This window comes from Cheilinus undulatus, linkage group 19 (assembly GCF_018320785.1).
Source record: "Cheilinus undulatus linkage group 19, ASM1832078v1, whole genome shotgun sequence".
In the NCBI taxonomy this organism is placed as follows: Eukaryota; Metazoa; Chordata; class Actinopteri; order Labriformes; family Labridae; genus Cheilinus; species Cheilinus undulatus.
Window position 1 is genome coordinate 7,920,303 of NC_054883.1, and position 10,270 is coordinate 7,930,572.

At 40.0% G+C, this 10,270-nt stretch overlaps 1 protein-coding gene across 2 annotated transcripts in view; it reads left to right on the top strand.

Annotated features, from left to right (window-relative positions):
• ankha (ANKH inorganic pyrophosphate transport regulator a) overlaps positions 1–2,424 on the top strand; it is a 38,002-nt gene extending 35,578 nt beyond the window's left edge. For both annotated transcript variants that reach the window (XM_041814163.1, XM_041814162.1), the window contains one exon: positions 1,551–2,424. In XM_041814163.1, the coding sequence (XP_041670097.1) occupies positions 1,551–1,679 (129 nt within the window). In that variant the 3' untranslated portion in view covers positions 1,680–2,424. The remainder of the gene's footprint in view (positions 1–1,550) is intronic.
• The last annotated feature ends 7,846 nt before the right edge of the window (positions 2,425–10,270 follow it).

Sequence of the window (10,270 nt, forward strand, 5' to 3'; positions counted from 1 at the left end):
CAAGAATTTACTTCTCTTTTGCTGTAGCAGCTTAACATTTTTTCACGTTTACTTTTAAATGGCATTTTTTAAATGTGTTTTTGCTTAAAGACCAAAGAACATCATATCTGTATGCAGGCCCACCAACACAAATGGCTGCTCCCCTCAAAGTCCAGTAAACGGGGCCCTCCCAGAACATCAGTGTACTGGCAGTGTAACAGCATTTATAAATAATAGTAAACAAATAATAGTTGGGCTCACTTTCTTTAGCTTTTTTGGCAACCCTGACTTTTGTGCAAGTCTCGGCATGGCTAACAGCCTGATCCTACTAGACTAACAATCAGCATACCCATTATGTAAATACATACGGCTCATTCCATAGATAACAACAAATTAAAAGTTTGTTTCAATAATAGGTAAAGGACAGGCTTGTCTGTCTGCTTTTTATAAGGCCACGGGTCTAAAAATCTCCTTGCCCACACTGTCACTTTTATTTTCCGTCTTCTGTCTCCATCTGAATTACATTCACTGGCGACCAGTCCAGGGTGTACCCCGACTCTTGCCCAATGACAGCTGGGATAGGCGCCAGCACACCCGCGACCCCTAACAGGATAAGCGGTATAGAAAATGGATGGATGGATGGATGTCTCTGTCTGAATAACATTCAGTTAAGAATAAGAAAAAATGTATCGCTTTCTTTATTTTGCACTGAAGCTGAAAATCTCAGTTAATGTTTCAACATGCTTCTCATTGATGGGGATCTTAAGAAGCTTCAGCTGTTTAGCTGGCAGCATAAAGCTGAAGCGACTTTGTTCTGATACACAAGCCCTTGTTAAACCAAAAAAAGTTTTGAACAGATTACTTTGGTACAGCTCAAACAAGTTATAAATAAGGTGTTAATGAATGAGCCTTAGAGGTGCTGGAAGGCTGATTTTGTTCTATTTTGGCAGAGTCCTGCTAGATATTCCGCTTAATTCCAGTATGTGTTAAGATAACAGCCTGCTGGTTTTAACACCTTTTTAAAGCTCATCAGTCCTTTCATTCAATCCATCATGAAAAAAAAGCATTTCAAAATAAATCTGTTAATAGCACTAGTTTTTAAAGTATTTGACATATTTACTTGTGTTTGCTTTTTTGGCACATCTCTTTTAATTAGAGGCGCTTGTGCACATATTCTCCTTTCCAGTTTAGAGTGTGAAAAGTCCAGTGTGTCTATCATCCCTCCAGAAAACTAACCCAAAGACATGGTTGGAAACTTCCCAAACAGTTTTTAATTTGGGCTAAATCAGCAGCAACAGCCCAGTAAATCTGTTCCTCAATTTGTTCTATTAATTTCCCATTTAGAGATTTACCGCAATCAGAGCCAAATCTTTTAAATATTCAAATCTGCGACAAGTGAGTGCTAATTACCAGTAACATAATCTGATGAGGTTAGCAAGTTCACGAGGCTCTTAAATACTTCCGCTTAATGTTCACATTAAAACTGAGCTCTTGGATTCATAATTTTGAAGTAGTAGAATTTCTTTTCGCTGTAATTCTCAAGGACATTTTTTTTTAAATTTTCTGTGCAGAAAAACTACGAGATGACCAACGAGCTGGTGGTGGTGGGTGAGGACTCGGCCCCAATGAGCGAGGTGTGCTCCAGGACTCAGATGGATGCCATCGAGGAGCTCCAGGAGGAGGAGGAGGAGCAGGAGTGATATCTGGCAGGAGGAGGAGGGTAAAGCCAACCTCCATGTGGAACTAAAGCTGAAGAGGAGAGCGCCGATTGTTACAGTGAGGACCCGAGGATGGTTTGGTCTGTCCTGACCAGACTAAACTTTGGATTAGAGTGACGAGGTCTTCTTTTGGACCTGCACATCATTTTAATGCACACTGTAAAGAAAGCCATGCACCTCCAAGTGTTCATCCATCAGTGTAAATAACTTTGTCTTCCGACCTTCAACACATCAGCGGGTGTATTAACCTCTGTCGTGTGTCTACTGGTAAACAAGGGAAAATCGACGCAGGAGCACTTTTCCTCCTCCGCAGCATCAAGAACGAAACATCTGTCGAGTGGTAGTGGAGTTGCCAAAATACAGAGTTTATCATTTTATGTTATTTTATCACCATTAAGCAGCAAGGCCTTGCTTGAATTCAAATATAGACATGTTGTGGGACTTGTTGGGTTGTGCAATCGTATTTTACATACAATGGTGTACAGATTATTGTTGTTTTATATAGGTAATGCAATGTGTATATTTAATGCCCAGAGGGGTCGGGAATCCCTCGATATATCAACGCGCGTGTTACAGAAACCAGTTATGATTGTTCATTTTCCATGCAGTCTGGGAGTCCATCTACTTCTGTTTTGCCAAGCATTTTCCTGGTAGTATTCAGACTGTCCTATGTACTGTATATACTGTATAGGCATTCTTATTTGGCAAATAAATTGCTTTATTATTACCCTTTTGGTTTGTTTACATTGTCTTTACCATAGCCTGATACACTACTGTTTCATGACAGGATATTCACATCCCTGAGGCGTTTCACCTTTCACCTGCACCGCCATGAAGGCGTAGAGGTGGGGAAAAGTGATCCCACCAGCATGTGCCAGTTGCACAAGCTGTAACTGGTCATTTTCTGGGGCCTTAAGATATAGTCATTAAAGATGTGCATTAAACGTGACCTATAGTCCTGAAATAAACTACATGGAGAACATTTTTGGGCCACACCTGATAGTTATTGAATTATCTCCGTTTTGGAAACGTGATACAAGGGGATCATTCTGAAGAGCTCAGTGACTTCAAGTGTAATGGATCCCACCTTTGCAATGAGACAGTTCGTGGAGTATTATTCCTGCAGAATATTCAACAGGCAACTTAAAGTGATATAAGAAATTGGAAGAGTTTAGGAACAACAGCAACTCAGATATAAAGCAGAAGACCAGGCAAAATCACAGAGGTTTATGACTGCTAAGGTGCACGGTGGGTTAAAGTCACCAACACTGCTGATTCCATAGCTGAAGAGTTCTGAACTCCCACTGGTGTTAACTTCAAATCAAAAACTGTGTGGCAGGAGCTTCATGATATGGGTTTCCATGGCCAAGCAGCTGCATGCTAGCCTCACATCACCAAACCCAATGCCGAGTGTCAGATGGTCCACCAACACTGGACTATGAAGCAGAGGAAATGCGTTCTGAGGAGTGACAAAGCATACTTCTCTGCTTGACAGTCAGATGGGCGAGTCTGGGTTTGGAGGATCAGCATACCAAGACATTTAGGACAATGCTATGCTTCCAACTTTGTGGCAACAGTTTGAGAATGGCTTTTTTTGTTGATTCCTTAAAACATTTTTTATTAGCACTCACTTTTCATAACTTAGATTATTTTGCTTATACTTTTTCTTATATTTTCCAATGGAGAGTTTATATTACCACCTTGATATATGAGGTATCCAGGTTTGAACCTGAACTCAGAGATAACATTTCTTTACGCTTTACCCACGTTCTTTTAAATCAAACGCTGTTCTAAGTGTAAACCGAGCAGAGACTAGGACTGGCAGAGTAGAGCTACCCCTCATCGGATCCAGTGTTCATGGGCACATTGGAGTGGAACGTCATGGCGATGGCATAGTTGGTGGAGTGTCCTGTAGTGGACAGGGTCCAATGCCGCTCGCTGGTCTTGTAGACGGGTGCCAAGTAACACACCCTCTCAGGAATGTCCTGTCGTTTGACCGGCTTCAGCCATATCGCAGGCATGGGGTCATGCAGCAATTTTGGGTAGGACTCAGCAAGAAGTTTGGTCTTTCTGTCCCAGCATGCTCCATCCAGAAACAGACATCTGATGTACACACCATCTGCAGGGGGTCGTTTGTACTGGTTATCTTCCAGGACTTCAAAGTCAAAGCCCAGCAGGTCAATTGGGATGGTGTGTTTCCCCGCATAGTTCTGCTAGCTGCCTGTGAGAAAGACCTGACTGGAGAAGAATCCTGATAGCCAGAACACTGCAGGGGTACCCTGATCATACCAATCCTGTAAGAACTTCAGACACTCTAGGAAGTTGGGATGGCTCTTTTCTAACATGACTGTGCCCCAGCACACAAAGAAAGGACTATAAAGACATGGTTTGGTGAGTTTGGTGTGGAAGAACTTGACTGGCCTACACAGAGCCCTGACCTCAACCCCATCAAGCACTTTTGGGATGAACTTTGAACAGAGATCAGGCTTTATCGTCCAACATTAGGGCCTGACCTCATGGTCAGAGACCCTTTGTTAAGCCCTGAGGACTTGCCTTTGCATCTGGCAGGGCTTTTACGGTGGCCAGGAGGGCAAACAGCCTGCAAAAGCCAACATGTAACATACAGTAGAAAGAGGTAAGTGATGTGTGTTTCATACTGAAATATTAGTGTAAACAAAAACACAAAATAAGAGTTGTTAGCAGTAAAATACTCTAGTTTTCTGCATTAAGCGCTCATCATATGCAATCTGATCGGCATCTAATTATAATATATAAAGTCTTTATTGAACACAGCCAAACATTCACAGTGCTCCTGGAAAAAGTATGACCGTGGATTTAATAACTGGTTGAACCTCCTTAGCTAAGTTGTTAGCTTTGATATCTAGATGACCAGTTAAGAGTGTGCGCTGTTAGTTTCAGTTCATGTGTGATGCTTTGCTGTTTTCTCTCGCTAGAGTGCCTTTGTGTAACCTTGCAAAGCAGATGGATACACCTGTTTCCTTGTTTCTCACTGACGAATCCATCTTGCAAAGCTCCCATCTGAACCGTTTAGGCTGATTAGAAAGTGACAGGACCAATCAGCGACGAGGGGCAGTACTTTCAGGCACAGCAGAGTCATGACGTAAACAAGCAGCAGCAAGAGCTGGTGCAGTTATGGAGGAAGAAATTAGCGTGGATGCTGCTAAAGCGCCAGTTTTATCAGAACTTGATGACATTTCTTTGTTAAAAGAAGAACAAAGAATGGCAGTGAGTTGTTTTCTTTTCAAAAACGACAAAAGTCGAGTACTTACATGTCTATAGTCACCACGTTTTGTGTTATTCCTCAGTAGCTGCCCATGTGCAGCTCAATAGCTGCTACGTCACGTGTTTTGTTGCTCTGATTGGCCAGTAAAGATGTGACAGACAGAACGTTCACCCAATCACATTCCAAGTTTTTTTCAAAGCCTCTGCCTTTTCTCAAACGTTTCCTATTGGAGCTTTCCCAGATGGATGTGTGAAACAAATCAATCTGGCGTGTCAGGTTAGCCTTTGTGTGTAATATTTCAAGTTATTTCATGAACTGTAATTTTTGATGCCTGTATCTGTATTTATCTTGTCTTTTCCTATAGAAACCACACACACATAAACACATGTACACATAATTTCCTACATGTACTGTTGTGCAGCCTGTGAAGATTTTAATAAATCTTCTAACTGGGACACCTGTCTCAATCCTGATTTGACCAGTCACAACAGTGGTGGGAAGTGATTTCAGGAACCTGAGCTTGAAAGAAGCCATAGTCAGCTGTTTTTTCTTTTAGTCTCTGTGGTGCAACCATCAATGACACAAGGTATGACTTGACTAGTTTCAGTGTAGTGTTTTTTTTTTATGGACTTGACACCATAAACTTAGAATTTGCACCTAACCCTAAAAGCTTACTGAAGTCTCATCACATCACCTATATTTAACAAGTACAGGTTCGTTCGTAAGTGATGATTCTGACAAAGTTCTCCTGTAATACACAAAAATAAGAGACTGGTTGGATGTAACCCATGAGACTGGGGAAAACTATTAGAGTAATCAAGGTTTTTCTTGAGAAGATCCCTGACTTATTTTACTTCAAGACTCAACAAATTCATATTGACCTTTTCCTTTCAAATAGCATGTTTTATCAAGAATGAAGACAAATTTAACATCAGCTAGCACATAAGATGAGACTATTTTAAACTAGTTTGAAAATTTTGAGCCAAACACCTTATTTCAAAATTTTTCCTCGTTAATGCACAGTTATGGGGAAGCTTCAGGACAGTGTGTTAATGTCAGAAAGTAATGTGCCTCCACTCTGGCCCTGCCCAATAAAGCCTCGCCCCGAGGGTTCGAAAAACTTTGGTCTAAGTCCATCATGCAGTCACATACAGTTCTAAAACTAGTTGCATGTTTATTCCAACTTTATCCCAACAGATAGAGTGTATAAATAGAATACACTCTAACTTTGCTTTACATGGACTTTAACTTAATATTTATTAACAAAGATTGTTTCAATACCTTAAAAAGCAAATACTAATAGGGAAATGAAAGAAAACAAGAAAAAAGAACAAAATAATCAAGCATCAATCAATCAAACAAACATATCTTTGCACAGCTCCATTTTATAACAAATATTATCCCAAGAAACATTAGAGCAGAATTCTTTGTTATAATAGTGACCAAGATGCAACATTAATCCTCAGTGAACTCATCACTTAACATTTAACAGAGCTAAGAGGTGGAAACAAAAATAAGATACAGGAATAAAAGCAGAATTTCAATCACTGAGATGCTTCTTCTTAGCTACAAAGATGAAATAACATCTTATTATGGATTTCCACTGCTCATGGCAACACACTTGTGATTTTTGAAATGCACTAGATTTGTGACACTTTGATCACAAACATTTTAACTAAAAGGAACCACTAAATTATTTCTCCCCTGTGTGGACATTTGGTATCAAGCTCTTCTGTTCCTTCAAGCTGCACTCTCTCCTGACTGATCCACAGTTCCTCCTGTTCCTCTTTAATGTGTGCTGGTTCTGGTGACTCCTCCTGGTTCAGACTGGAGCTCCTCTTCTGCTGCCTATGGAGAAACTCTTCAATTGTCACAATCAGCTGCTGGACATCTGTGGTGAAAAATCAACACACAGCTTTCTAAATATAGTAAGTGTGACAGTAAATCAGTAATAGCTCTACGTTCTGCATAGTAGAGATGTGTAGTACATTTTGTAAATGAGTAGATGTTTGGAAGTCATTTCAAAGTAATATTTTTTTCCTTGCATTTTAGAAATCAGAACAGGGGCTGTGATGTGAGAAATATAAAACTCTCCTTGCAGACTCGTTTCTGAGTTCCTACTAAACTCACAGACATTTCCTTGATATTTCATTGATGATGTAGCTGGTTTTAGAGACAGGGATTCCACCACACAGAAATAAGATCCTCTCATCAAAAATATGCGTATTACAGTTATAACTTAATAGGAAACACATCTATAGCCATGAAGAAAATCTTCATCACAAAAAGCTCCTTCTTTATTACAAGACAAAGGTGACATCCGTTAAGGTGTCAAACCTTCCATTTCTCATCATTACCTATTTTATTAATATGGGCTGGACACTGTACATGGCTCTGAATAGACCTATGATGAAGCGTCAGTGAGGTCATGACCTCAGTCACATTCACATCACATGACTGATGCACGAACAGCCTGAACTTCCTGAGACTTGAGCCTTTGTTTGGAGTGCATTCTAGGATTCTTGCTCTTGTTTGGGATCAGCAAAACCTGTTAAGTAAGAAACCTAAGCCTTGTCTTTGAACAGGAAGTAGTTTTCGCCAAAAATGATGTCTGCATATGACGACAACAGGCCTATCTTATTGTACAATGCATAAAATATGGATTTCTTTATTCTTTTTCATTTACATTTTTATACATTTTGAGTGTGTTTTGGCCAGTTGGTAGGGGGCCATTAACCTTGCAAAGCAGATAGATACGCCTGTTTCCTTGTTTCTCACTGGCGAATCCATCTTGCAAAGTTCCAATCTGAACCGTTTGGGCCCGGTTAGAAAGTGACAGGACCAATCAGCAAAGAGGGGCAGTACTTTCAGGTGTGGCGGAGTCATGACATAAACAAGCAGCAACAAGAGGCCAGTGCAATTATGGCGGAAGAGCTTAGCGTGGACGCTGCTAAAGCGCCAGTTTTATCAGAACTTAAAATCTTCACAACTTCTCTTGGCAGATTTTCCTCCAGGATCCGTTATCCGTTAGAGCCGTTAGCTCGGTCTGGCTCACATTCGGTTGGTTACGGATGACGTCATCATATATTTTATCCTTGAAAACAGAGATAGGAACACAGCTACATGACAAACAGGAGCTCACACTCTGAGAGATAAACTTACATGTAGTGAGTTTGGATCCAAAGATGTTTGCTGACCAAATAGTAAATTCATCAATAGATCGATTCACTTTTGTGTCATTTTATTATTTGATGATTATTAGTATCATCTCAATCATTGTTACACTTCATTGTATTTCTTATTTTATTCACAAATTTAATTTTCAATTTAAGGTTATTGTGATTTTATTTATCTCTGGTTATGATCATCTTCTCTTTTTATGTCCAGCTCTATTGGCTTTTTACTATTTGGGATCTTTTTTGCAAGTACTTTATGATTTTCCAAGTTGTACAAAGAACAAAAAAATCTAAGAAAACCAACAGGGTCTCAGACATTACAGGTACATCTAAAAAAATAGAATATCATGAAAAAGTTCAATGTGTTTTGTCACTCATTTCAGAAAGTAAAACCCATATATTATATAGACTCATTACACATAGAGTGAAGTATTTCAAGCCTTTATTTCTTGAAATGTTCATGATCATGGCTTACAGATAATGAAAACCCAAAATTCAGTGTCTCAGAAAATTAGAATATTGTGAAAAAGTTCAATATCGGAAAGTCATTGTGTCACATCCTAATCAGCTAATGAACTCCAAACACCTGCAAAGGTCTCCTGAGCCTTTAAATGGTCTCTCAGTCTGGGTCAGTAGGCTACACAATCATGGGGAAGACTGCAGACTTGACAGATGTCCAGAAGACAGTCATTGACACCCTCCACAAGGAGGTCATTGCTAATGAAGCTGCTTGTTCACAGAGTGCTGTATCCAAGCATATTCATAGAAAGTTGAGTGGAAGGAAAAAGTGTGGTAGGAAAAGGTGCACCAGCATAAGGGATAACCACAGCCTTGAGAGGATTGTCAAGCAAAATCCATTCACGAATTTGGGGGAGCCTCACAAAGAGTGGACTGAGGCTGGAGTCAATGCATCAAGAGCCACTACGCACAGACGGATCCTAGACATGGACTACAAATGTGGCATTCCTCGTGTCAAGCCACTCCTGAACCAGAGACAACGTCAGAAGCATCCTACCTGGGCTGTGGAGAAAAAGAACTGGACTGTGGCTCAGTGGTCCAAAGTCCTCTTTTCAGATGAAAGTACATTTTGCATGTCATTTGGAAATCAACGTTCCAGTCCTTTGGCAGCAATGAGCTTAATCAAGTTTTTCTAGTAGCTGCTGATCAGGAGGAATTTTGGACCATTCTTCCTGACAGAGCTGCTTCAGCTCACTGTGAACAGCTCTCTTCAGGTCGCCTCTGTACGCACATGGTGCTGTGTTCTTCCCAAACAATTCAACCTTAGTTTCATCAGTCAAAAAAACATTTTAGCGGTAGCGTTGCAGAATGTCAAGGTGCTTCTTAGCAAACTTCAGGCATGCAATGATTTATTTATTTATTTTTATTTTTTGGAAAGCAGTGGCTTCGTCTGTGGACACCATGTCTGTTCGATCTTTAGCGTATGTTTATATCACAAAATTTGGGTTAAACTGAACTAAACAGATCTCGGTCTAATCTTATTGGTTCATCCCCGAGTCAAAGTGGACTTCTCAGCAAAATGAACCAGGAAAAATTCATAAGATCTCACATTCCAAGGCAAAGGATTAACATGATGTTGCATAGCCTTGATCTTTAACCTCTTTAATTTGTGAAGTCATATGGACACATTAGAAAAGTAAGGATAAAATCCCTCAAAGTCTTCTTAGATCTCATGTTCAAAGGAAAAGATTGAACATCAAACCTTTTGATCTTGACGTTTCACCTCTTAAATCCAAATCAGCTCATCCTTGAATAAGAGTGGACATTTCTGCAAAGTAGGGGAAAAAAGTCTTCAGTAGTTTTCCACTGTCTGAGTGGGCATGTCTGCAAAAATCCCTCAAACTGTGAGATGTTTTCAAAAGCAAGAAATGAACTTGAGGGATAATTACCTTGACTTAAAATCTTTAATAGTTAGAGTCGGAGTGGACATTTGGAAAAGAAAATCCCTCAGCCTTCTTTAGATCTCACATCCAAGACAAAAGACAAACATGAGGTTCAGTCACCTTGATCTTTGACCTCTTTTGTTTATCCGTGATTCAGAGTGGACATTTGTGCAAAGTATGTAGAAAATTTGTCCTTATTCCTAGTTGTTTTCATAATTAAGGGATGAACATGATGTACCTAGACCTTTAAAA